Source organism: Entelurus aequoreus, linkage group LG22, assembly GCF_033978785.1.
Source record: "Entelurus aequoreus isolate RoL-2023_Sb linkage group LG22, RoL_Eaeq_v1.1, whole genome shotgun sequence".
Taxonomy (NCBI): Eukaryota; Metazoa; Chordata; class Actinopteri; order Syngnathiformes; family Syngnathidae; genus Entelurus; species Entelurus aequoreus.
The window spans coordinates 18,601,895-18,629,237 of NC_084752.1; the positions used below are offsets into that span (position 1 = coordinate 18,601,895).

The 27,343-nt window shown below is 37.4% G+C and overlaps 4 protein-coding genes across 5 annotated transcripts in view; 2 read left to right on the forward strand and 2 right to left on the reverse strand.

Moving 5' to 3' along the window:
* LOC133639574 (choline transporter-like protein 2) overlaps positions 1-411 on the reverse strand; it is a 47,267-nt gene extending 46,856 nt beyond the window's left edge. The window contains exon 1 of the mRNA XM_062033000.1: positions 86-411. The gene's annotated coding sequence lies outside the window, so the exon portion shown is untranslated. The remainder of the gene's footprint in view (positions 1-85) is intronic.
* The window catches only part of klf1 (Kruppel like factor 1 (erythroid)), a 251,904-nt gene that overhangs the window by 189,029 nt on the left and 35,532 nt on the right, over positions 1-27,343 (forward strand). The window lies entirely within an intron of this gene.
* On the forward strand, positions 201-14,673 carry LOC133639576 (glutaryl-CoA dehydrogenase, mitochondrial-like). The gene is made up of 12 exons (XM_062033002.1): positions 201-353; positions 4,337-4,443; positions 4,570-4,602; positions 4,682-4,822; positions 5,911-5,973; positions 6,048-6,218; positions 6,303-6,432; positions 9,868-10,084; positions 10,252-10,355; positions 11,778-11,903; positions 11,987-12,147; positions 13,496-14,673. Exons 2-12 carry the CDS (start codon positions 4,344-4,346, stop codon positions 13,567-13,569), a joined length of 1,320 nt encoding a protein of 439 aa, XP_061888986.1. The 5' UTR covers positions 201-353; positions 4,337-4,343; the 3' UTR covers positions 13,570-14,673.
* syce2 (synaptonemal complex central element protein 2) overlaps positions 13,533-27,343 on the reverse strand; it is a 29,404-nt gene continuing 15,593 nt past the window's right edge. The window contains exons 1-8 of one of the 2 annotated variants that reach the window (XM_062033005.1): positions 21,116-21,487; positions 20,964-21,048; positions 20,773-20,874; positions 20,628-20,680; positions 15,570-15,668; positions 15,385-15,446; positions 15,174-15,288; positions 13,534-15,100 (exon numbers count right to left, since the gene is read on the reverse strand). In XM_062033005.1, the coding sequence (XP_061888989.1) occupies positions 14,891-15,100; positions 15,174-15,288; positions 15,385-15,446; positions 15,570-15,638 (456 nt within the window). In that variant the 5' untranslated portion in view covers positions 15,639-15,668; positions 20,628-20,680; positions 20,773-20,874; positions 20,964-21,048; positions 21,116-21,487 and the 3' untranslated portion in view covers positions 13,534-14,890. Of the gene's footprint in view, positions 15,101-15,173; positions 15,289-15,384; positions 15,447-15,569; positions 15,669-20,627; positions 20,681-20,772; positions 20,875-20,963; positions 21,049-21,115; positions 21,488-27,343 lie in introns of those variants that run through there. The other variant, XM_062033006.1, reaches the window with a different exon arrangement.

A 27,343-nucleotide genomic window follows, 5' to 3' on the forward strand; every position in this document is an offset into this window, starting at 1 on the left:
CAAAAACAGTACAAGGCATCCGCCATTTTGAGTGTGTCAACAATATCCCGGCGGTGTCATTTCGAATTCGAACAGTAAAACAAACCTGGATAATAACATTCCTAGTAGACGAGTGCGTCTTCTGTTTTCATTCCCCAATAATATAGGCTATGTAACGTCGTTGCATAACGACAGAGAATTGCGCAACTGCTGGCGCTAATGCCGCCAATGTCATCACCTATCATGGCGGAAAAGAACGCCCACCCAAGGACGTGACGACGGACGTGACGTAACACAAGCTGAAATCTTACTTAACCAACTTTTGCAGGTCGCTTCCCCAGCTACAACTCATCAGAAAACCTGAGGAGAAACAGGTAAAAAACTCTAGTTTGCTAACATAGACGTAGATTTAAATTATTAATTTATAGACGTTTACTGGAATTTAACAGTAAAAGCAATGCAAACCAACGTGTTCTTACGCTGTCTTGTAACTAGGGATGATACTCGAAACCGGTTTTCCCGGTTGTTCGATAAGAAAAGAACCGAGTCCTCTGACTCGAATCCCTTTTTGAGAACCGGTACCCGTTATCGAGACCACTATAGCAGCGTTTCTCAAAGTGTGGGGCGCGCCCCACTGGTAGGGAATAGAGACATGACAGGTGGGGCGCGAGGAACGGGAGGAAATTTCACTTTGATTTTTAAATTTTTTTTATTATTATATTCTTTGATATTTTTTTTTACTATGCTTTCATTTTCTATACACACTGGAAATCACTTTGTGATTCTGTCTGTGAAATCCGCTATATAGATAAATGTAAATTACTTATTTTTCCTGTATGCTTTACATTTCTAGGTAGGAGCGAAAGTTTGACAGACAGCAACAGTAACTAATGGGGGCGGGGCTAAGCGGAAGCTTTGTGAATGGCGAGTCACTGTGTGAGGATTTGCTGTTTTGCAAATACATAAAAAATAGAGCCACTGCTGATGAGCTGTTCAAGATAATGGACAGTTTCCTCAAAGAACACGACCTTAAATGGGAAAACTGTGTGGGCTTTTGCTCTGATGGCGCGCATGGCAAAGTCAAGAAACGGGCTGCAGGCTCTAATAAAGAGGGTTGCGCCAAATGCGCATTGGACACAATGTGTCATTCACCGGGAAACACTCGCGTCAAGGCAGCTCAGCCCCGAATTCAATGAGGTTTTAACAGTGGCAGTGTCAAGCCTGCAACCCCGATTTGAAAAGCTGTGCAGTGCAAAACAGGCTCATTGCAGCCACTAATGCTGGAGTACTGTAAAACTCATGTTCACTTGCCCTGTCCTCCTTTTTTTGGCAAAGATTGCAAAGTGGCACTTTTATTTTCATTTATTATTGAACTTGATGCAAGTTATTTGATTTATTATTGAACTTGATGCAAGTTATAACACTTTTATTTGATTTATTATTGAACTTGATGCAAGTTATAACACTTTTTTTGATTTATTATTGAACTTGATGCAAGTTATAACACTTTTGTTTTATTTATTATTGAACTTGATGCAAGTTATAACACTTATTTGATTTATTATTGAACTTGATGCAAGTTATAACACTTTTTTTGATTTATTATTGAACTTGATGCAAGTTATAACACTTTTGTTTTATTTATTATTGAACTTGATGCAAGTTATAACACTTTTGTTTTATTTATTATTGAACTTGATGCAAGTTATTTGATTTATTATTGAACTTGATGCAAGTTATAACACTTTTTTTTATTTATTATTGAACTTGATGCAAGTTATAACACTTTTTTTGATTTATTATTGAACTTGATGCAAGTTATAACACTTTTGTTTTATTTATTATTGAATTGAAGCAAGTTATTTTATTTGATATTGAACTTGATGCAAGTTATACCACAGCTGCACAGTTATTTTATTTATTATTGAACTTGATTTTATTTTATGTTATTGAGTTTGAATGTATAAAACTTGATGTTACTTGATGTTCGATAAATTTGAAAATGTTAAGCTTGGCATTAGCGTTCTGTTGGGGCGATGGGGGCAGGTGGGAGATGATTTATTTCTCATAAATCATACACATTACAACAGACAGGAACGAAACAAAAGGAAAGTGTGCCGTTCGCACGAGAAGCTAAGGCAAAAACTTACTTAGCACAGGAATACTAGAAGCTAAGGTAACTTTAGCACAGGAATTATGAGCTCGAAAACCAGAATGCCAACGTAACTGTTGCAAATGCAAACAATGAAGCCACGACGAGTGAGCGGAAAAGGCAGGCTTAAATAGTGTCTCTGATGAGCAACAGGTGCGCGTACAAGGCAGGTGAAAATCATAAATAACCATGGTGACTAAAACAAACCCCCGAAGTGCACAAAACAACTAAAGAAGTCCAAAATTAACAGAACATAACTAAACAAAATATGATCCGACCACATCATAATACATCACAGTTTCATATCATTTCACTTTACAGGAGTAGGAAGAAGTAAAGCTTATTTAATCCTTCCCCTTTCCCACTTCATACAAATATATACATCATTTACTGACCTTTTTATAATAAAATATCTGTGAATTAGTATATACAACAGTTTTGTAATATGTAATTAATTAATTCAGTCATTATTAATATACTGAGATGAATAATATCTTATTTTCGATAAGGTTGAAAGTATTTCTCATAATTCTTCTTCTTTGTACTTTGTAAGCACTATTCATTTGAACAACCTCTTAAAGTGGATCATATCAGTACAATGTTTAACTTCTTTACTTAATCCATTCCATCATTTAATTCCACATAATTTTAGCTGTTTGCAATTTTACCAAATCATCGAACTTTAATATTTTTGACTCAATAAAAAAAGTGTCTGTATGTTCTCTATATCCAACATTATGTATCAGTCTAATTACATTTTTTTGTAACACGGTTAACGAATGTAGTGCACATTTGTCGTTATTTCCCCACATTTCTGCACAATAACTCAGATATGGTAATACTATAGTAGCGAGCAGTAGAGAATGTGAAGTGATTTGTTAAACCAAATATTGTTTTTTTCCATATACAACAACCTATCTGGACTCGATAAGAGAATCGATAAGGAATCGGTTCGATAAGAGGATTCGATAATAGGCTTGAACTCGATAATTTCTTATCAAACATCATCCCTACTTGTAACTAATGCTGCTAAACGACCGAAATGGTGTTTTATAACAAAAACACGAAAGAGGCTCTCAGTATAGACCAGGGGTCGGCAACCCAAAATGTTGAAAGAGCCATATTGGACTAAAAATACAAAACAAAAATCTGTCTGGAGCCGCAAAAAAATAAAAGCCTTATATAAGTGTTATAATGAAGGCAACACATGATGTAAGTGTCTATATTAGCTATTTTAGCCTACTATCAAAGGCTCACGCAAATCTTCGTTAACACAAATGTTGTATTTTAATTTTTATTCTACACATTTTTGCAACATTGGAGATCATCAGTAAAATGGAGGCTTCTCACAGGATGAGATAACTTCTGGAAATTACCGGCTCAGAATGGCCAAAGGTATAGATGTGTGTGTCCAATTTTAAGGCTGTCTTCTTCTAATGGATTCATTCCAATCTTTGCAAGTTGGGTAACGTTTCCTGTGGTCTGGAACAACATGGCACACACACAACGATGAGAAATGCAGCCAATATTACATCCAGATAATGTGTCATGAGGCATGCAAATATAAATTAAATACACAGAGGACACAAGTAAAGGAAATTAAATGAGCTCAAATATACCTACAAACGAGGCATAATGATGCAATATGTACATACAGCTAGCCTAAATAGCATGTTCGCATCGATTAGCTTGCAGTCATGGATTGACCAAAATATGCCTGATAAGCACTCCAGCAAATCAATAAAATCAACAAAGCTCACCTTTGTGGATTCACGCACAGCATAAAACATTTGGTGGACAAAATGAGACAAAGAAGGAGTGGCATAAACCACGTCTTTCTGTGGCAGCATCGGAGAAAGTTGTACATAAACAAACTACGATGAGTTCAAGGGTCGCTGAAATTAGGACAAAACGGTGCTTGCCAAATACTCTCATCAGTGAAGTATGTATAACATAAACAGTGCTATTTCTATCAATTAGGAAGGTTTGTGTCATGTTTGTTCTACAAAAAATAAATTAAAACAAACAAAAAAAAATGTCTTCATCTTTTTCCATTTTTACACATCTCTAAAAGAGGTCCAGGGAGCCACTAGGGCGGCGCTAAGAGCCGCATGCTGCTCTAGAGCCGCGGTTGCTGACCCCTGGTATAGCTCTATCAACAAAGTTTGATTAAGTAATTGAATTTTATTTTTCTTCTTTATTCAGTGAAAATATGGCTCTCAGAAGTATCACCCGTCTGCTGTCCAACACCCCAAAGTGTGCAGCTGTCCTTGTGTGTAGAGCCCAAGGTACATCTGCTGCCATTCACAAAGGTAACACTGAAGAAGTGCATGTTCCTTTTAAATTGTCTACTAAAATGGATTTTCTGGAAAATAAGCAAAAGCCTAAAGGTATAAGACATACAAATGTTTTATGTTTGCTTTTTCCCCCTCAAACAGATGCTGAGGAAGTAAAAAAGGCTTCTAAGGGAGGTAGGTATACCACTTAAAGGATATGTTCTTCCTGCAAGTGATGGTGACATAACAGCCGAATGCATGTTTTGACCCTCAGCTAAGGTGTCATTTAACTGGCGTGACGCTCTGGACCTGGAGGGTCAGCTGACGGAAGAGGAGATTATGATCCGGGACTCCTTCCGCGACTACTGCCAGGAAAAACTCATGCCCCGCATCCTTATGGCCAACAGACACGAACGTGAGAGAAGCACACTTCAACTAGATGAGGCAATTCCTGAAGAAATTGCGTGTGAATGCTCAATGCTGAAGTTGAACTGAAATGCTGACAGAATGTAGTATGAATGTAAGAATAGTTTGAACGTTGCAATGGTTTGAAAAAAGGATAATTCATTTTGAATGGGGAAAAAGTCCCTAAAAACTGAGAATTCCAGGAAATCCAGAATTTTTTTTTGTAATTGTTGAAAGGGAGCACACAATTCCTGTACAGGCTGAATATTTTGAAGTTGGAACGGTCGGATAAAAAAATGTGGGAGTTGTGGAACTTTGAAAAATGTCCCATGCATTTCATTGTGAATTTCATGGGAATTTCGGGAAAAGAGGGAATTATTTGGAACATGCTAAATATTTTGAATGTTCTGAATGAGTTTAAACACTTTGTGTTGGAATTCTTCAAATCGGTCGAGAAATGTTGAAGTTGTAACATTTTTAATTGAGAAATGGTATTAAGGAATTTAAGGAAAACGGGGAATTTTTCCAGTTCAAAAAACAACTTTGTTTTTTGTCCTGATTAAGACGAATGTTTGGACGGTGGAACGGTTGAAGTGGGTTGAAAAATGTGGAAGGGGTAGTCGACAGAAAAAAGGGTGATAAAAGGGTTTGAAAAAAACGTGAATTCCTGGAAATGTTTTGAACTTGAAAAAATAGTTTGAATGTGCAGGATGAGTGGAATATGTTGAAGATGGAATGGTTTGAATCGATTGAAAAATGTGGAAATGGTGGAAGTTTGAAAAATGGCCAATTCATTTTGAATGGGAAACATGTCCCAGTAAAACTTGGAATTATGAGAAATCTGGGAATTTTTGTAATTTGTCAAGGAAAGCCCACGATTCCCGAATAGGCCAAACAGTTTGAAGTTGGAATGGTTTGAATCGGATGGAAAATGTGGAAGGTAGAGCGTGCCAAAATCTGGAGAAGAAGAAGAAGTTGAAGAAGTTTAATAAATATTAATTTTGGGGTAGAAAACCATATGTGTGAATGCTTTGAAGCATTCACACAATTACACCTTTTAATTAATATTTGATTGCCGGTTTGCGTTTCCTCGGACAGATTTCCACCGTGAGATTGTCTCCGAAATGGGAGAATTGGGTGTCCTAGGCCCCACTATAAAAGGTAAGGAAAAATACACCACTGTCACGTGTTGTATGTTTGACCATCATGCTCGATTACGTGATCCCGCTCTGCAGGTTATGGCTGTGCGGGAACAAGTTATGTGGCTTACGGCTTGATTGCCAGAGAGGTGGAGAGAGTTGACAGTGGTTATCGGTCAGTCATGAGCGTCCAGTCTTCCCTGGTCATGCACCCTATCAACGCCTACGGCACAGAGGCCCAGAAGGAGAAATATATTCCCAGGCTTGGTGAGGACTTGCAAGACTCGACAAGGATAAATAAAACATTTTAAAAAAGTAATATGTATTCCTAACTTTGTGTGTATACTCCAGCACGTGGTGAAATCCTTGGTTGTTTTGGCTTGACGGAGCCAAACCATGGCAGTGATCCCAGCGGTATGGAGACCAAGGCCACCTACAACCCATCCAGTGCTACCTTCACCATCAGCGGAGCCAAAACATGGTAGGTCAACATTAAATGTATTTTATTTACGTACTAAATACGTATTAAAACATTATGACATTACAAAGATACTATCAGTCAGTTTGTTTGTTACTGTTAGTGGTTTTCCACCAGGGGAATCTGTTTGCCTGCTTAGATTTTAGATTGTAAAACATGGGTTTGTTTTTAGCTTATAATGAAATTCTATCACAGTAAGATCTCAATGGTAAATGGGTTATACTTGTATAGCGCTTTTCTACCTTCAACGTACTAAAAGCGCTTTGACACTATTTCCACATTCACCCATGGCGGGAGCTGCCATGCAAGGCCCTAACCACGACCCATCAGGAGCAAGGGTGAAGTGTCTTGCTCAAGGACACAACGGGCGTGACAAGCTTGGTAGAAGGTGGGGATTGAACCAGGAACCCTCAGGTTGCTTGCACGGCCACTCTACCAAATGCGCCACGCCGTCCCCATGATTATTATTATTATAGAGGTTTATTTGAAATAGGGACAGATACAAAAACATAGACATCTGAACAGTTATCCGATGCATGCATCACAGTGTTTGTAGCCAAAGCTAATTTACAACACTTGTCCCCAACAACAACAACAACAACAACACAGATCCAACATCATTAAAATAGGAAATAAAAAATAGAGTGAGTTGATAATAATGATAATAGTAATAACACAGACAAAGTGCAAACTAGATAAAAGCCAATAATAATAATAATAACACAGACAAAGTGCAGACTAGATAAAAACCAATTAGTAAAAATGAGTAAAAACTAAACATGGGAACACGATTGTTGCTCAACTAGCCATAATTTTGTTTGTTTTTTGAAAGTGACAAGTGCAGGTATACTTTTCAAAGTGTCCGGTAAAGAGTTCCATAGTTGTGGTCCTTTTATTGAAAAGGCAGTCTGGGCAAAAGATGTTCTACGGAATGGAACACAACAGTTGCCTTTTGACACTGCTCGGGTGGTAGATCTGGTACCACTTTGCAGTCTTGTAATTGCCTTGCAGAGCAATTGGGGAGCAGAGTTATGCAAGCATTTAAAAACCAGTTTGACTGTGTGTAACAAAATAAAATTGGTAAAACTTAAAATATTGTATTTGGTTAAAATTTGGCAATGATGATATCGTATACTCTTCTTGTCTAGAACTTTCAAGGTGAGGTTATAAAGACACTCAATGGTCTTGATTGATGACTGGTGTGCCTGGGACCATGTGGTTAAGCCATAAGATATGTGTGACAGAATCATTGCATTCATAAAAGTAAAAGCACAGCTAAGAGTTAAGCAGTGTCTTATAATCTTAAAACAGCCTAGGTTTGCCTTCAGGGTTTTACACATTTTCTTAATGTGACTTTTAAAATTCAGCTGATAGTCTATGATTATGCCCAAATATTTGACTTCAGGTACTTGTTCAATGACCTCCTCATTAATTTTTATATTCAGGTTTGTTTGAGGTAGCTTTTTTATGGAGAAACAGACAGAGTTAGTCTTTTTAGTGTTTAGGGTTAAACAGGATGACTCCAGCCAAGATGCTATTTTGTCTAATTGAGCATTTAACTTCTCAGCAACTAGAGTACAGGTCTTACCTGATGTATATACCACTGTGTCATCCGCATACATCTGATACAACATCCCCTTCAACATGATACACATGTTGAAGGGGTCATGTGATTTATTTATTTATTTATTACCTATAAAACCCTTCCTTGTGGTCTACATAACATGTAATGGTGGTGCTTTGGCCAAATTTTGCATAGATTTATTTTACAGATCATCTTCAAGCCGCTTTCTGGCTGTCTGCAAAATGCGCCGTTTTGTGGGCGGTCGCATTTACGTGCCAAAGTCCTCCTTCAAGGCCATGCCCCCTTTGACTACATCTCCACCCCTTCAGCCATGTTGTAGCTTTTAGCGCTTCCATATCGAGTCTTAACTGGTGAAATGGTAACAGCGGTGGATTTTAACATGCATGTGCACTTACGAGCCAGTCTGCCCCACAACAAAGGGATTGAGGATAAATAGAAAACTTATTAACTACACTTTTGGACTACAACTATATGAAAAAGGTAAACTCACGCAAAGTTGTTTGGGTAAACTTTGGCCATAAGTGGAGATATCCGCTTAAGTGACACAGGCAAAATACGTCACTTAAGTCTAAAAGAGTATGGGGTATCGGACTGTCTGATTGTGGAGGTCCGCTCCCTGTATGATCAGTGTCAGAGGTTGGTCCGCATTGCCGGCAGTAAGTCGGACACGTTTCCAGTGAGGGTTGGACTCCGCCAAGGCTGCCCTTCGTCACCGATTCTGTTCATAACTTTTATGGACAGAATTTCTAGGCGCAATCAAGGCGTTGAGGGGACCCGGTTTGGTGGCTGCAGGATTAGGTCTCTGCTTTTTGCAGATGATGTGGTCCTGATGGCTTCATCTGACCAGTATCTTCAGCTCTCACTGGATTGGTTCGCGGCCGAGTGTGAAGCGACTGGGATGAGAATCGGCACCTCCGAGTCAGAGTCCATGGTTCTTGCCTGGAAAATGGTGGAGTGCCATCTTCGAGTTGGGGAAGATGGCACTCAAGTACCTCTGAGTCTCGTTCACGAGTGAGGGAAGAGTGGATCGTGAGATCGACAGGCGGATCGGTGTGTCGTCTTCAGTACTGCGGACGCTGTATCGATCCATTGTGGTGAAGAAGGAGCTGAGCCGGAAGGCAAAGCTCTCAATTTACCGGCCGATCTACGTTCCCATCCTCACCTATGGTCATGAGCTTTGGGTTATGACCAAATGGACAAGATCACGGGTACAAGCGGCCGAATTGAGTTTCCTCCGTCAGGTGGCAGGTCTCTCTGTTAGAGATAGGGTGAGAAGCTCTGCCATCCGGGGGGAGCTCAAAGTAAAGCCACTGCTCCTCCACATCAAGAGGAGCCAGATGAGGTGTTTCGGGCATCTGGTCAGGATGCCACCCGAACGCCTCCCTAGGGAGGTGTTTAGGGCACGTCCGACCGGTAGGAGGTCACCGGGAAGACCCAGGACACGTTGGGAAGACTATGTCTCCCAACTGGCCTGGGAACGCCTATGGATCCCCCGGGAGGAGCTGGACGAAGTGGCTGGGGAGAGGGAAGTCGGGGCTTTTCTGCCTAGGCTGCTGCCCCCGTGACCCGACCTCGGATAAGCGGAAGAAAATGGATGGATGGATAAAATCTAAAAGTCCAAACGGTTTGGTTGGAGCATGTTTTGAAGAAGGCAAGATTATTTTATAAATATCTACACCATGGTCCCATGGTTTGATTTCACATTTTCAGGATTTATGGCGTCCCCAAATATACCAAAAGGAGTACCAACATGTGAGAAAAGTTGGTTTTGCATAAGAGGACCCCTTTAACTTGCAATGCTTTACCCACTTACCTAATCGATAGATGCTCTCTTCCCGACTCTGCTCCTCTAGGATCACTAATTCCCCTGTCGCAGACATCGCAGTGGTGTGGGCCAAGTGTGAAGATGGAAAGGTGCGTGGCTTCATCCTGGAGCGTGGCATGAAGGGGTTCGCCACTCCACAGATAGAAGGCAAGTTCTCACTGAGGGCCTCTGCCACTGGAATGATCCTAATGGATGAAGTAGAAGTTCCCCAGGAGAACCTGCTGCCAAACGTCTCTGGTCTGGCTGTAAGTGTTTCCGTTCCTGTGGGCCAAGCTAATCTCCTAGTTTCTTTCACTTCTGCAATGATAATGTTATGTTTAGAAGGTTATTATATATACACTCACTGGTCACTTTGTGTGCGCCTATGTACATAATGAGTACAAATATGTAATTGTGCTTTTCTTGTCACCAGGGTCCCTTTGGCTGTCTCAACAATGCTCGTTATGGCATTGCATGGGGAGCCCTGGGAGCAGCTGAATTTTGTTTCCATGCCGCGAGACAATACACTCTGGACAGGTACTTTCTATTACTTAATGTCCAAAAAAAGTCTGGACAAAGCTGCAACATGGCCGCTAATTAAAGTCAATGCGGTCAGCCAAATTTTATAACTGTCTGAATTACTTTATTTACACTAAATAAATATTCGATTATTGACGTTTACTAATCGATTTTACAATCGTCCATGTCCGAATTGCGATGCATCTGAAAATCGATATTTCCCCCACTTCTAGTGTTGGTACAGACAAGCCTGTCTGATACTCATGTTTCGCTCACGTGAAATTCTTTGGGGCCAATCCCTGGACTTGGCTGCTGAATACTCCACTTGCAGCTTTTAAAGACATTTCAGTCAGATGTAAACACGTTAGCTTTGTTTGCAAAAAGATAATTTCACATACTTTTTTTTACTGAGCAAGTTACATAAAGGTTAGCAATGTGTCTACGCATGGGTGTGTCAGTTTAGGCTTTTGTAAAGTTTGAAGATTTGTTTATGTATTTTATTATATTATATTTATTAGTTTATTATTGATATAAAATGAATATAGCTGTGAAAGTTCAATAATAATGTCGTTTGAATCAAATTTAATAATGTTTAAGACTACCTAGACCCCCTATCAAAAATACAAAATGGTTTGTCCCACCTGGTTATCGGCAAACCTAACTTATAACATTTCACTCAACACAGAAGTCATAACAAATCTCACCTTTAAGCATTCACACACCGCACCAGCATTTTGGAACAAGGATGAGGTGATTAAAGAAAGGTAAAATATAATAAATATTTGTGGCAGCATAGGAGAAAACTATGTACAAGTTTCACTTTTGCATTTGATTGCCCATAACTGTGGTGCGTTTTAAAGATCCTCAAAACCTGAAACGCCACTATTTTTTCAAGGCAGGGGGAAATTTAACCCCCATTAATGCACTAATATAATAAACATAATAATGATGAATAATGATTTGTCTTATCCACAGATTATAACCCCGTGAGAATAAGATCATCTCTGTTTTACAATCTGAAGTAAAGGGAAATGTTAAACTTGTCATATTTATAATCATATTTAAGTGAATAGTGTATGGTTATACAACTATTTAAAATCATATTCGAACCACTTTGTATTAATTATTCCAATCTTTAAAAAGTCAAAAACCTAATTAAAGATTGTACATGTGTTTTTAAAAAGCTGTTTTCAACCAAATCCATGCAATAATTATTTTTTGTGTGCAAGTTAACATACCAAATGTGTGTGTAAGAGGCAGAGACGTTGGGTTTAGAATGTTATGGGATGGACCGAGAATTTGGTGCTACGCTCCTGTGTCTATTTGATAAATACTCTTTATGCATATCTAATGTGAAATGTTTTATTCTGTGAGACTGTTGACCCAGTGTCAGTTCTTCAATAAAACATTTTGATGTAACTATGTTTGTGCTCCAATCAGAATCCAATTTGGGGTGCCACTGGCCAGAAACCAGCTTATGCAAAAGAAAATGGCAGACATGTTGACAGAGATCACCATTGGACTACAATCATGCTTGTCCCTGGGAAGACTAATTGATGAGAAGAAGTAAGTCCTCTTGTGTGACTACAGTAACATCCTCTTGGTATTTCAAAGGGTTTTCATTATTGTACTTGTTCTCATCCAAACAGAGCAGCTCCAGAGATGATCTCCATGCTGAAAAGAAATAGCTGTGGCAAAGCTTTGGATATCGCAAGACAAGCCAGGGATATGTTGGGGGGAAACGGGATCGCTGATGAGTATCACATCATCCGCCATGTTTTGAACCTAGAGGCTGTTAACACCTACGAGGGTAAATACTCGGGAGTAACATATTATACTGTATATACAGAGGTGGGTAGTATTACTTTACATGTACTTAAGTAACTTCTTGGATAATGCAACATAATTGTTACTTTTACTTAAGTATTTTGGTTAAAAAGAAACAACACCTTTTACTCTGTTAGATTGTAGTTGAGTTCCGCTACATTTATTTATATAGTCTAAATATTAATTTTACAATCTATTAATTACTGTCTGAGGACATTGTTTGGCTTGTCAGAGAGACTTCTTCCCGTGGGTTGAGTCACGTGACTCCATTTCACCAATCAAACTGAGCTGGGCAGTCAAATGTCCGCACACGGTGGCCCACACTGTAAAAAGTGAGAAATAGACAAACGAAGGTTTACCTTACTAACTATGAAAACGAACAGCATTATCGTGCGCTCTCACCCGTGTCAGTAGAAATTTTCACATTTCAGCCTATAAGAATTCCACTTCCAACTAGAGAATCATGTTGTAGATGTTAGCTGCACATGCTAACAATAGCTCTGTTATGACTGTAAAATGTGCATTGTTTGTGGTACATGCTGTGACTCACAAGCACACACATCAACTATGTTGTAGTGCAAGTACAAGAAAAAAAAAACAGCTACTAAACAAATGAGAAGTTACTCACTTGTTACTCGTACTTGTAGTTTTTTTCTTGAATACTTACTCTTACTGATGTAATTATTTGGATTAATACTTTTTTACTTTTACTTGAATCATATTACTCTAAAGCAAGTGTGTCAAACTTGTTTTTGAAGGCCACATTGCAGTTATGGTTGCCCAAATAGGGCCAAATGTAACAGTATATTGATTTAAATGTGCAACAGCCTTGTTACACCATTTGCATAGGAAACTCTTTGATTACTATAATTTTCAATAACCGATTGGTGGATAACTTGCTTTTCTTGTTGCAGGATCAAATAGAAAAGTGAACAACATATGTAATTGGATGCAGTACATTTTGTCAAAATTGCAAAAATAGTACATGTAATTTGTCAGAAAGTTCTTCATTTCTAGCCTTGTTTAGCGGGCCACATAAAATGCGGCATATCACATGAAATAACGCGGCGGACCACAATATGATGTGGCTGGCCAGATTTGGTCCCTGGGCTTTGAGTTTGACACCTGTGCTCTATAGTAATTGTACTCTAACTTGAGTACAATTTTTGCATAATCTACCCACCTCTGTGTATGTAATTTATATTGGCGATTTTAAAACATTTAAAAAAAAAAATGAACGCAGTAAGGTACATTGACCACAAGAGGTCAGTGATGTATTTTACAAAAAGGGTTAAAGCTGTATTTATTTATTGTGCTTTCTCTTTTTGCAGGAACTCATGACATCCATGCCTTGATTCTTGGCAGAGCAATAACTGGACTACAGTCTTTTACAGTCGGAAAGTAGCATTTTTAAAATGGAATGTGAATAATTCGCAACCTGGTGAACACCACATTTTGAGATTGAATGAAAAGACAATGGTCAATCAGTTTTCAAACGCCCTGGGTTAGATAAAAATGTTCACCAAAAATAGGTCTTGGTTTCGGAACCACTAACCACTTTTCGGTTCGTGTTTCAGGACGACTAATCACTTTTTGTTTTGTGCTTTTATTATTGAGTACAGCTGCAAAATACCACACAGTAGATCCGAATAAAGTTGCAGCATTCAGTAATAGTCCAATCAAAGACAATGAGAGCAGTCTGTGTTATTAGAGTGTCACTGAACACGCACACCGTTACAGTAAATCAACTGTGCTCTGTAGTTCTGTCAAGAGCAAAGCTGCCTGATCGCATCAGCTGATGTAAACACACAGCCGCTGTCCATGCATTCTTGGATCCACCACAAGTGCTACACTTTGAATATTAAGGTGAGAAACACTATTGAATTTAAAGAAAGTAGTCGAAGCAAAGTACCAAGATGGTGTTGGTAGGGATTGTCTTCAATAAAGGTAAAAGTGACGTTAAGTATTTATTTATCAATTTCATATGCATTTTGAATTGTTTTCTGCATGTTAAACTATAATTATTCTCTATAAAAGTGTTTTGTGGAAACATATTTGGGTGCTTAGAATGAATTAACTAGAGTTACATTTTCAGTTGGAAAGTGCTTCAGTTTTTCTACAAATCATTTTGGAATAAATTACAAATTTGAATACTTAGGTACCACTGCATTTCACTAGCTGATGAACCCAAGGTTTTTAGGGATTGTTTGGTGGACAAACCTGAGCACTCTGCAGGGCGCATTTTTAACTTGGAAAATATTTTACATTACTAAAATATAATGCATGGAAAACACTTTATAGTTGTTGTGCCAGGTCAATATTTAGGTCAACAAAGAAAATCATTGGGTCCAAGTTAGTCATATTTGTACAGTCTAAAGTGTAACTAATGTATTTCGGTTTTTGACAAGGAAAATTTGAAGTATAATGCTGAAGAGATGCGTTTTATTTTGTGATATTGTCATGTGACTTGCAAAACGAGGTTGGCCACAATAAAACTGTTCCCCTCTAACTTGTGTTGGTTTTTGTCTTTGTGAGCCTTCCCATACAAACGCTTATGCTCCTACATCACAGTGGAACAGGAAAATATCAAAGACTGCTGAGGGAAACAAGCTGAAATCTGAACTGTTGCTTCAAAAGTTCCAAGGCCATCAATATTTTCTGACTGACAAGAGGTAGAAATAACTAACCAGGAGCATGAACCTGAGAACAATGTTAGGGAACTTGACCTATTCTGTTGCCGGTTGTGACGGCTGGTCGATGGCGAGGTTCTCTCGAATGTTTGCCAGTACGCTACTGGCTTCCATGAGCTCATTTTGGAGAACTGAGCATCTCTCTAGTACCTCAGTCAACTCCTGCAGCTTCACCTCCATCACACCACTGTTTTCTTCATAGGCTATGTACATGTCCTGCTTCATCTGCTGGCACATCTCGGTCACCTTTGGAAGGCCACCTTGATTAATTTTGCTATCTACAGCTACACAACTTTTTTTTATTTTTTTTAGTAATTACCTTCTCCAGTATTGTCTCTTGAAAGTCTTCGATTTCTTTCTGGTCACTGGTGCGGCGGTCGTGAACCTTCTGCACCAGATCCTGCACTCTTCTGCTGATGTCATTCACAATGGAGCTGCAAGGACAATTAGAATAGCAGCAGGCTCATTGGAATGCCAGGATTAATCTATAGATGTCCAAAAAAGAAAGAGGAACCAAACAAGTATAATACTTGGAATTCTCCTCTTGAATGTCAGGCCTGCTCACACTTGGCCCAGGCTCTGTCTCTTTTACCTGTAACAACAGCAAAGCGCCATGAGTAGTCACAGTCACAGAATTACTGTTTGACAACATTTAACTACAATCCTGCAAACACAATACCAATTACAGAGAAATATCACAGAAGTCATCAGATACCATTTGTGGATCTGCACATCCCACTTTCTGGGTTGAATGTAAGGGAAGTTCGTCGAAGAAAAAGTCCATAACCAATCACTCAGACTCAGTTGAGGTAATCTAGAGTTGCAATAAAGTCAAATGTTTTTGATAAATCATCAGTGTTCCACTCACACTCAAATATGCATACTATTTAATAACTAGATGAGGCAATTCCTAAGGGAATTCCGTGTGAATGCTCCAATGCTGAAGTTGAGCTGAAATCCTGATTTTTTTTTTAGGATTGTTGAAGTAGAGCACACAATTCCCAAACAGGCTGAATATTTTGAAGTTGGAACAGTTTGAATCAGATTAAAAATGCGGGAGTTGTGGAATTCTGAAGAATGTCCCATTTCAATGGTAATTTCCCCAAAATTTGGGAATTTTGGGAAAAGAGGGAATTTTTTGGAAAATGGTAAAAAACTTGAATGGTGTGAATGAGTTGAAATGGTTGGTGTTAGAATTTTTCAAATCGGTCGAGAAATGTAGTAACATGTTGAATTGAGAAATGGTATTACGGAATTCCTGGATAACCGGGAATTTTTCCAGTTAAAAAAACAACTTCATTTTTTTGTCTTGATTAACAGGAATGTTTGACAAAGAACGGTTAAAATGCATTGAAAAATGTGGAAGGAGTAGTCGCCAAGAAAAAAGGTGGGAATAGGACTTTGGAAAAATTGACAGCGCTAACCAGGCAGCTGTATTATTCAGTCGTCCTCCGAGTAAGCCTCTGCCTCCCTTGCAACGCTTCTAAAAGTAAGGATTTTGCTCTTTACATGACTGATTCATGTATTTATTATGTGAATGTATGGTTTTCAAAATTAATCTATTCTCCAGATTTTTTGTGCGCTCTACTTTCCAAAGGTTTCATGATGAAACCTTGAATAGTTGGAACCGTTAGAATCAGATGAAACTTTCATCTGATTCAAACAGTTCCAACTATTCGAGAATTGCGGGCTTTCCCTTGAAAAATTCCCAAAATTTCCAGAATTCCAGGTTTTCCGGGACATTTTCCCATTCAAAATGAATTGGCCATTTTTCAAACTTCCACCATTTCCACATTTTTCAACCGATTCAAACCATTCCACCTTCAACATATTCCACTCATCCTGGAAATTCACACTAACGTTTTTCCAAGTTCAAAAAAAATCCAGGAATTCCCTTTTTTTTGGCGACTATTCCTTCCACATTTTTTAACCCACGTTAACCGTTCCACCGTCCAAACATTCCTCTTAATCAGAACTGGAAAAATCCCCGGCTTTCCCGAAATTCCTTAATGTAATTTCTCATTTAAAAATGTTACTACATCAACATTTCTCGATCGATTTTAAAAATTCCAAAACCAACCATTTCAACTCATTCAGAAAATTCAGGTGTTTTAACATTTTCCCCAAAAATTTCCGCTTTTCCCAAAATTCCATGAAATTCCCATTCAAATGAATGGGACATTTTTTCAAAGTTCCACAATTCCCACATTTTTTATCCGATTCAAACCGTTCCAACTCCAAACTATTCTGACATTCATACTACATTCTGTCAGCATTTCAGTTCAACTTCAGCATTAGAGCATTCACACGCAATTTCTTCAGGAATTGCCTCATCTATTTCTATTTAACATTTGTACGTCCCTGTGTTATGTACAGTGTGAGTAACTCAAGTTTTCATACAGTCATACAATTGAAGATCCGACTTACACAAAAATTCCACTCGCGTAACGGTCTGAGGAACAAAACTTAAATTGGGACACTGTAGCACATCGTCTTTATTTTTAGTTACAGTAACATTTTAAGCCTTTTTTAAAAAAGGCTTAAAAACCCTTTTTAAAAAAAACTTTTTTTAGATACAGTATATGCATACTAGTTTTAGCTATTTGGCTGTTCTAGTTTTTATTTTTATTTATTTATTATTATCTTTTTATTTTAATACACTGTAGCACTTTGAGGTTGTTTACTCAATGTAAAGTGCTTTTTACAAATAAAATCTATTATTATTATTATTATTATAACATGATGGACTTACAAGTGAAAAATGAACAACTATAAATCTTGACAAATGACTGCTGCAAGATGGCGGACAGCCTTATGTATGACCTGGCCAATTCGTGAGTCGACAAGTCTACTGCAGTGATTCTCAAACTGTGATACGTGTACCAGTAGTGGTACGCGGGCTCAAATTAGTGGTATACCAATGAATCACTTGATTAAAATACATAGGGTTTTTTTAAAATATATATTTAAACGCAGTGTTACCTGTTCAAACTGTGTGTAATGTTACAGTGGCCAAACATATTACATATACTTGTTAAATAAACCCTCTGCCTTGTTGTTAATGGTAAATGGGTTATAGCAACCTGAGGGTTCCTGGTTCGATCCCCACCTTCTACCAACCCTGTCACGTCCGTTGTGTCCTTGAGCAAGACACTTCACCCTTGCTCCTGATGGGTCGTGGTTAGGGACTTGCATGGCAGCTCCCGCCATCAGTGTGTGAATGTGTGTGTCAATAGGTGAATGTGGAAATAGTGTCAAAGTATAACCCAGGGGTGCTCACACTTTTTCTGCAGGCGAGCTACTTTTTAATTGATCAAGTCGTGGGGATCTACCTCATTCATATATATAATTTATATTTACTTATTTATGAAATATATGTTTTGTTAACAAGTTAAAGGTGTTTAATGATAATGCAAGCATGTTTAACACATATAGTTAATAAATTAAAGGTGTTTAATGATAATACAAGAATGTTTAATACATATAGTTCATATTGTTAACATGTTAAAGGTGTTTAAAGATAAGGCAAGCATGTTTAACACATATACTTAATATTGTTAACAAGTTAAAGGTGTTTAATGATAATACAAGCATGTTTAACACATATAGTTAATATTATTAACAAGTTAAAGGTGTTTAATGATAATACATGCATGTTTAACACATATAGATTCCTTTCTTTCATGAAGACAAGAATATAAGTTGGTGTATGGGTGAGGGCGGACCTACGTCACTTCCGCCTACCAATCCCCTAGCAACCGGGAATTCGTTGAAAACAAACCAGCTCACAGCGAACACAGCATTGACAGAAAAAGCATTTAACGAGCGTTGTGGCTTGGAAGTCGGCGTTAAATCCTTCATTTACGCATTTTTACTTATTCGCATATCGTGTGAAAAAACGAAAATGTATTATTTGCGTCAGACTCGTCTCAGTGAACTTTAAAGCTTCTCAGGCGTAGCTTAGCTTGCTAGTTAGCTTAGCCTGCGCGCTACTAAGAAAGAGACGCGGAAGTTATCAACAACAAGATCAAGTGTTAGTGTATAAAATATTGAGAGATTTGAGGGCTACATGTATTGTTTAAGTACAACTGTTCTTCGCCAGGTGTTCTTTGGCCGCCCTGGCTTACGTTTTCCCGGTGGTGTCCATCTTAACGCTGCTTTTGGTATCCTCTCGTTGTCCGGTTTTCGAAAATAGCTAGCTAGGCTACAGACTATATAGTATATACCGCATGTTATTTTTGTACAACAACAACTTCAGCTGTCAAACGTTATAAGGTAAAAATTCAACAAGTACAACATTAGCACGGACGGTACAGCCAAGTTGTGGTTAAGAAGGTGGATTTTGGTTCCTTATATTTACCAGAAACGAAGTGATCCGAACACAAGACCCGGGACTTTTGGGGGACTCCAGTGAGAACCGTCCTCGTTTTCCCAGTGTAAAGCTGCGAGCCATTTGTCTCGTCTCTGTGGGCTTTTATCGCGCTTTGGCAGAACAAAATACAACCTTTGTTTTCCCTGTTTCCAGTTGTGGTTAGCACAACCAAAAACAACACAGTTTTTCGGCATTTTGGAGGCAGAATGACGGGTTTAACCAGCGTAGGTCGACAGGTTAAAGGGTAATGGCAACGGTTTGTTTTCAACGCCAGTCTCGTTGCTATGGCTCAAAGAACCCGTATGTAGCTCAGTTGCCCGGATGTCGGCCCTCACCCATTACCTGATTCTGATGACTTCAGACAGTGGTGCTGATAACGTCCGCATTTTCAAATGGAGGAGAAAAAAAGTCCTCCTTTCTGTCCAATACCACATGAAAATGGTTGGTTTTTGTCATCTTATTTGTCCAGCTTCCATACTCCTTTGTATACACTTTACAAGAAATACATTGGCGGCAAACTCCGTAGCCTGCTAGCTTGTGCAGGCCAGCTTTCTGAGAGTCTTAGCGCAGGCAGGATGAAGCAGAGCTTTTATTGTGAAGGCAGGAACTGTGCAGTCGGTCTTTGGAGTTTTGACGACAGGTACGGTGCCAGAGTCTGTTGAAATAAAAAGTGTTTCTCGCCTTCCTGTCTGTAATTTTTTCTTAATAATGAGCTGGCAGCAGCCAGCGTCATCTCAGAAGACCCTCGGGTGCCGTGAATGTCAATCAAGTGACGAAAGTGACGTCATAGTGAAGATTTATGATCGCTCATTTTTAGGACTATTTTTTTAATGCCTGGCTGGCGAACGACTGACACAACCTCCGCGATCGACCGGTAGATCGCGATCGACGTAATGAGCACCCCTGGTATAACCCATTTACTATTTACCATTTAGCGCTTTTGCTACCTTCAAGGTACTCAAAGCGCTTTGACACTATTTCCACATTCACACACTGATGGCGGCCACGACCACGACCCATCAGGAGCAAGGGTGAAGTGTCTTGCTCAAGGACATAACGGACGTGACTCGGTTGGTAGAAGCTGGGGATCGAACCAGGAACCCTCAGGTTGCTGGCGCGGCCACTCTCCCGACCGCGCCACGCCGTCCCCATAATGAATACTTAGGCCTAGTACGCTACAGTAATGTAATGTTAGTCCTAATAAGGTGGTACTTGGAGAGCCAAGTTTTTTCTAAGGTGGTACTTGGTGAAAACCACTAGTCTAGAATATTCAACCGGAAGCTATGATTGTTGAAGATAAACGTTAGTCGGTCAGAACGTGGAAACCCTCAGCGTGTACAAATAACTTGGTGAAAATGACAAAACTTGAACAAAAAGTGTGAATATGAAACCATTACCTACCTGCTCGTGCCTGTTGCTGTCTTTAGTGATGTAAAAGCTTTATTGATTAAACTCTGAAAACAAAATAATGAAATGACGTTATTGTTGAAGAAAACACACTGTAATAAGGCTCAATGTTATATATGAAAACAACATTATTACCTACCTGTTTGCGGCTAAATGCTAACTAGCTAGGTTGTGCACATTGTATCAATAACTCATGCCTGCTGCTGTCTTCAGTGGTGTAATGAACTTTATTGACCAAACACTGAAAACAAAATAAATAACGTTTTCTCTTCAACAAAATACACGACAATAAGTCTTAATAATACCTGTGAATACGACATGATTACCTACCTGCTAGCGGCTAATTGCTAACAAGCTTTGTTGTCAACTTGCTGCTGTCTTCAGCGGCGGTGTTCTAAAAACTTTCATTCAAACACTGGAAACACATTATTGAAATTACTGTTAAGTAATAATGTTACCAATGTGGTGTTTTTAATTGTCACCTGTCGAACAATGTGGTCCAGGGGTCCACAAAATACGGCCGGCCAGCGTCCAAAATCCGGCCCACGGGAAGTCCCAAGTTTAAAAAAGATGATTTTTAAAATTTTTTTACATTTGTCCTTTCTAATCCATTTTCTACCGCTTGTTACTGTCGGTGTCTCCTAGCCGCTCATATTGTCTAAAGATGCATGTTTCCATCGATAAAGTGAAAAAAGTTTGGGGACCCCTGATGTAGTCCGTCTTTGAAATCATTTAAATATTATGAACGAAAATAAATGCAAATGACTCTTAAATCGTTGCAGTCATGTCCAATACTTTCTTCGTGGTGTGCGGATCGATCCAAGCTGCAGCCTACAGATGGCAGTATTGGATCGATTCTAGTGTGATGTGATTGATATTTTTCTGTTCTCTTCACAAATATCATTTTTTGTAGTGTTCATGTTGTTATAGTTACACGTTTCGGGTTGGCAACAAACTAAAAGTTTTGGACTGCGCGCCAATATTATTGTTTAGCCGTTTCTGCACTGTTGGCTTGATTTTGCTCAAACAATTGTATGAAATAAAAGGGAACAATTGTAATATGTTGTTGACATTTGTACATTGTTTTATATTTCACAAATACATTTGCTGAATGAAAATATATATTTCATCAGCTTTTTGTTTCTCTATGTGTTTTATTCTGATTGTTTTAGTACATTATTGCATATGTATTGTTAAATTAATCACAAATAAATTTGCTTAGGAAATGTAGATTTTATTCGCCTTTTGTTCCTCTATGTGTTTAATTCTGATTGTAATTACTATATTTATATATTGTTAAATTAATCACAAATAGGTTTCATTATAATTTTTTTATTCGCCCTTTCGTTTCTCTATTTGTTTTATTCTGATTTTAATTCTTACATCGTTGTATTTATATATTGTTAAATTGATCATAAATAAGTTTGCTTATGAAAAATATATATTTTCAGTCACCTTTTGTTTCTTTAGGTGTTTTATTCTGATTGTAATTAATACATTGTTTTATAATGTTGTATTTATATATTGTTTAATTAATCACAAATAAGTTTGATCATAAAATTTAATTTGTATTCGCCTTTTGTTCCTCTATGTGTTTAATTCTGATTGTATGTACTATATTTCTGTATTTATATATTGTTAAATTGATCACAAGTTTCCCTATATTTTTTTTATTCGCCTTTTGTTTCTATATTTTCTTTCTGATTTTAATTATTACATCATTGTATTTATATATTGTTAAATTGTTCATAAATAAGTTTTCTTATGAGAAATATATATTTTTAGTCACCTTTTGTTTCTCTAGAAGTTGTATTTTCTTATTGTAATTATGACATTGTTTTATAGTTTTGTATTTATATATTCTTAAATTAATCACAAATTAGATTGATCATAAAATTAAAATTGTATTCGCCTTTTGTTCCTCTATGTATCTAATTCTGATTGTAATTACTATATTGCTGTATTTACATATTGTCAAATTGATCACAAATATGTTTCCGTATAATTTTTTTATTCGCCTTCCGTTTCTCTATTTGTTTTATTCTGATTTTGATTATTACATCGTTGTATTTATATACTGTTAAATTGATCATAAATAAGCTAATGAGAAATATATATTTTTAGTCACCATTTGTTTCTCTAGGGTTTTATTCTGATTGTAATTACTATATTGCTGTATTTACATATTTTTAAATTGATCACAAATAAGTTTCCTTATAATTTTTTGTATTCGCCTTGTGTTTCTCAGTTTTATTCTGATTTTAATTATTGCATCGTTGTATTTATATATTGTTAAATTGATCATAAATAAGTTTGTTTATGAAAAATATACATTTTTAGTCACCTTTTTTTTCCTCTAGATGTTTTATTCTGATTGTAATTATTATATTGTTTTATAGTGTTGTATTTACTTATTGTTGAATTCATCACAAATACATTTGCTTATAAAATTAAATTGTTGTTGTTCCTCTATGTGTTTCATTCTGATTGTAATTACTATATTGGTGTATTTATATATTGTCAAATTGATCACAAATAAGTTTCCGTACAATTTTTTTATTCGCCCTTTCGTTTCTCTATTTGTTTTATTCTGATTGTAATTATTACATCATTGTATTTATATAGTGTTAAATTGATCATAAATAAGTCTGCTTATGAAAAAAAAATATTTTTAGTCACCTTTTGTTTCTCTATGTGTTATATTCTGATTGTAATTATGACATTGTTTTATAGTGATGTATTTATATATTGTTTCATTAATCACAAATAAGTTTGATCATAAAATTACATTTTTATTCGCCTTTTGTTCCTCTATGTGTTTAATTCTGATTGTAATTACTGTATTGCTGTATGTATATATTGTTAAATTGATCATAAATAAGTTTGCTTATGAAAAATGTATATTTTTAGTCACCTTTTGTTTCTCGAGATGTTTTATTCTGATTTTTTTATAGTGTTGTATTTATATACTGTATTGTTTAATTAATGACAAATAAGTTTGATCATAAAAAAATACTTTTTTTTTAGTCATCTCTGTGTTTTATTCTGATTGTAATTATGATCAACAAATTACATTCAAAATCATTTTTAAAAAGTATTGTTATCAGTGGTGCTATCTGCAATAGCGGTCCTGTGTTTACTTGGTATCGGATCAATACCAACATTTTAATCGTTGCCCGCCAATGTTGAAATATTATTTTGCATCATTTTGTGTGAATTTTAAAGGCCACGGGAGCACTGAAGTGAGACTGAAGTGGGCTAATCTGTGGGGTCTGGGATGTGATGGGATGAGGGGCTTGTTGATTGGAATTGTAATCCCTTCCTTCCTTTCTGTCTCTCTCCTTCTTATGTGTTCTAGTTGCCTGCAGTCAGTCTGGATTACTTCAGGGTAGAGGACACATTGCAGAAACACACAGAAAGGTTCCAGGATGAAACTCGGATAGTTTGTGAAGAAGCATGTGAACTTCCATAAAATGGAAAGGTGGGTAGACTTATTTTCATTCCCTGTACTTTGTCAAACCTTGACTATATCTTTTTTTTTTTTTAAGGTGGGTACACATTATAACGTTGATGAATTAATTATTTTGAATTGGATGAACTAACTTTGGGAACATGGAGAGCTTTAACAACACAGAAGGAGGAGGACCTTTATTCCAGTATTTGGTCCAGAATGCGAATCCCCTTTATAAGGAGTACAAGCCCCCTTCAAGGGACCTCATCCAGCTACCAAAATCGATGATTTACCTCGTCATGGCTGCCGTGGTCGTGGTCGCTGTGGCTTATGCTATTGTGGGTCACCTCATCAAAGACCTCATGCTGGATATCACAGGTAATCCGTCTATTTCTGTCCCTAAACCTCCACTAATGTAGTCATACAGGCTTCATTATTTGCCAATGTTTATACTAAAACTGTCAAAAATGATATGCTTAATACATAAAAAAATATTGCATTGTACGCAAATTAATCTTGCAATTTATTTTGACTGTACGTGCACCTTTATCTGGGTTGTTAAACGGTTTGTGATCAGGTTAATGCATAGGTCAGTGCAAAGATGAGTGAGGAGACTGACTGCACTGGAAATACTACAGGAACTAAAGAAACAATAAACACCAGTCCGAGGCAGTCATAGAGAATCATGACAATATTATTGTCAATGGAAAAAAACTGTAAAAATCCAGTTTTGTTTTTAACCGTAAATGTAGGGAATGTTGTTTTTATGGTGTTTTACTTTAAACTGAAAACCTGTTTTTAAAGATATAATTCTGGCAACTGAGCTGTGAGTTTTCTACCGTAAAATCAATTTTCGGTAACACTTTAGTATGGGGAACATCCATCCATCCATTTTCTACCGCTTGTCCCGAACATATTCACCATTAATTAGTTGCTTATTAACATGCAAATTAGTAACATATTGGCTCTTAATTACCGGTAGTCATTATTAAGTACTTATTGATGCTTTATTCTGCATGGCCTTATTATACAACCAGTAAGCCATTAACTAAGAGTCTTCCCTCAATAACCTCAGAATTATTGCTCATTAGTAACCCTAACCCTAACCCTTATATGCTCCCCTAGTGTCCAAATAACTCTAAATTAAGTATTTGTTACTTAGAATATGTTCCCCATACTAAAGTGTTACCCAATTTTAATTTTTACAATGTACAACTTGATGCATATCTTGCTTTGAAATGACAAGTCAAGCAGATATTTAAGTACCTATTTTTTTAGTTTACCAAAAAAAGGTTTGAACGTATGATAATAATATTAACGGTGTAATTGCATTCAGTAAAGGCATTTGTTGTGTTGTTTTTTTACTGTCAAAACAGAAAGAACAATTACATTTAGCAGTATTTTATTGACGCATGTTATGATTCACATCTGGCCCCCGAGCCTTGAGTTTGACACCCGCGCAGAAGAAGAATATTTTCTATTTTGTATTTTATTGAGTTCAATGTTCTTGTTAAGACATATACAAGGAAGTAAAATGTGGCCACTCATTTAAGAGAATAATGAACACACAAAAAAAGTTTGAAAGACAAATGCAAGTGGAAGATGTTTTAGTATCCCGAATAAAGAGAACCTCGTTGTGAGGGATTTTTCTTTGTATCTATTATTTTGTGGGACAAAATATTCTGCGTTTGAATGGCAAACCGCGTCAAGCCAATCACACAAGACCTCCTTTTAGCTATCGTCGAAGGATTAACTCGTCCCTCCGCGGGCTTTATATGTGATCGTTGCAGTCTAGCGTCCCTGATTGCGTCCCTTTTTCACAAACTTGCGGCAAAAAAAATAAAACAATCTTTCAATGTTTTCAGTGTTCTTTGTTTTGCCTTTTCTTCGGCTTTCTGCTGCTTTTTTATGTGTCACACATCTTCCAAAAGTGTGTCGCCACTTGTCATCAAAGTTAATGTATTGAACTTCTTTTTACACATGGCAACCTGAGCACACATGTTCGTGGTTGCCAATCAGGCTTGTCTACAAGCCGAAGATTGCCCTGGTTATGGACAATGTTGCTTGATTGCTGAGCTCCTTCTGTTAAACAACTAAATCAGTGGTGTCAAACGTACGGATCAGGCCCGCAAACAGGTTTTATCCGAGTTTGCTAAGTATAAAAATGAGCCGAAATTTTTGAATGAAAGAAAATGCTGTTCTAAATGTGTCCACTAGATGTCGCAATAGCAATTCTTTGTATCTTTGTAGATCAGTGTTTTTCAACCTTTTTTTCCATAAAGAAAAGGTTAAAAAATGAAAATCCACCAGGTTGTCTTGCCTTATTTTGAGTTTGTTGTCGTTTCCTGTGTGTAGTGCTTTAGTTCCTGTCTTGCGCTGTTATTTTGGTGACCTTTCCTGTTTCGTTGGTGTTCTCCTGTAGCAGCTTCACGCCTTCCTTTGAGTGCTATTGCCCGCACCTGCTTTGTCTTCGCAATCAAGACTATTTAAGTTGTGCGTACGCTATCCTTTTTTTGTGGGGACATTGTTGATTGTCATGTCATGTACGGATGTACTTTGTGGACGCCGTCTCTGATCCACACGCTGTAAGTCTTTGCTGTCGTCCAGCATTCTGTTTTTGTTTACCATGTAGCAAGTTCAGTTTTACTTTCGTTTTGCATAGCCATCCCTATGCTTCAGTGCCTTTTCCTTTCCCTTTTGTTCATTTTTGGTTTAATCATTACATACCATTTTACCTGCACGCCGTCTCCCGCTGTGCTCTGCATATTGGGATCACGACAAACCATCCTCGACGCATTTTGACTTCTACAAAGCAATGAACTACCTGCTGCCACCTACTGACATGGAGTATTACATGGTTACCCTGCCAAGCTCTACACAGCACAAACACAAAGGAATTATTTGCAGATGATAATTATTGATTTGCAAAAAATATTCTTTGGACCAATTAGGTGAAGTTGCATAGTTTCCCACGGCACACCAGACTGTATCTCACGGCACACTAGTGTGCCGCGGCACAGTGGTTGAAAAACACTGTTGTAGATGATGCTAAACATGTAAAAAAAACAAAAACGCATGATGTTAGTGCTCAAGTCGAGGAAAATGAGCAAACTACATAAATAACATCCTGTAATTAGATTTTGATATATATATATATATATTTTTTTTATCTTGATAGATTGAAAATTAACACCAATGAGTTGACTGATGAACATTATCACATAATTTATTCAGAAGGTATAAGTAAAGATAGAATACT

What these genes read in the sequence shown, in the direction of transcription:
- LOC133639576 (XM_062033002.1), top strand. Translation starts at nt 4,344, where the DNA reads ATGGCTCTCAGAAGTATCACCCGTCTGCTGTCCAACACCCCAAAGTGT. An exon ending in ATCAGCGGAGCCAAAACATG is followed by an intron (nt 6,433 to 9,867) that starts GTAGGTCAACAT and finishes CTGCTCCTCTAG; the next exon opens with GATCACTAATTCCCCTGTCG. An exon ending in GGCTGTTAACACCTACGAGG is followed by an intron (nt 12,148 to 13,495) that starts GTAAATACTCGG and finishes CTCTTTTTGCAG; the next exon opens with GAACTCATGACATCCATGCC.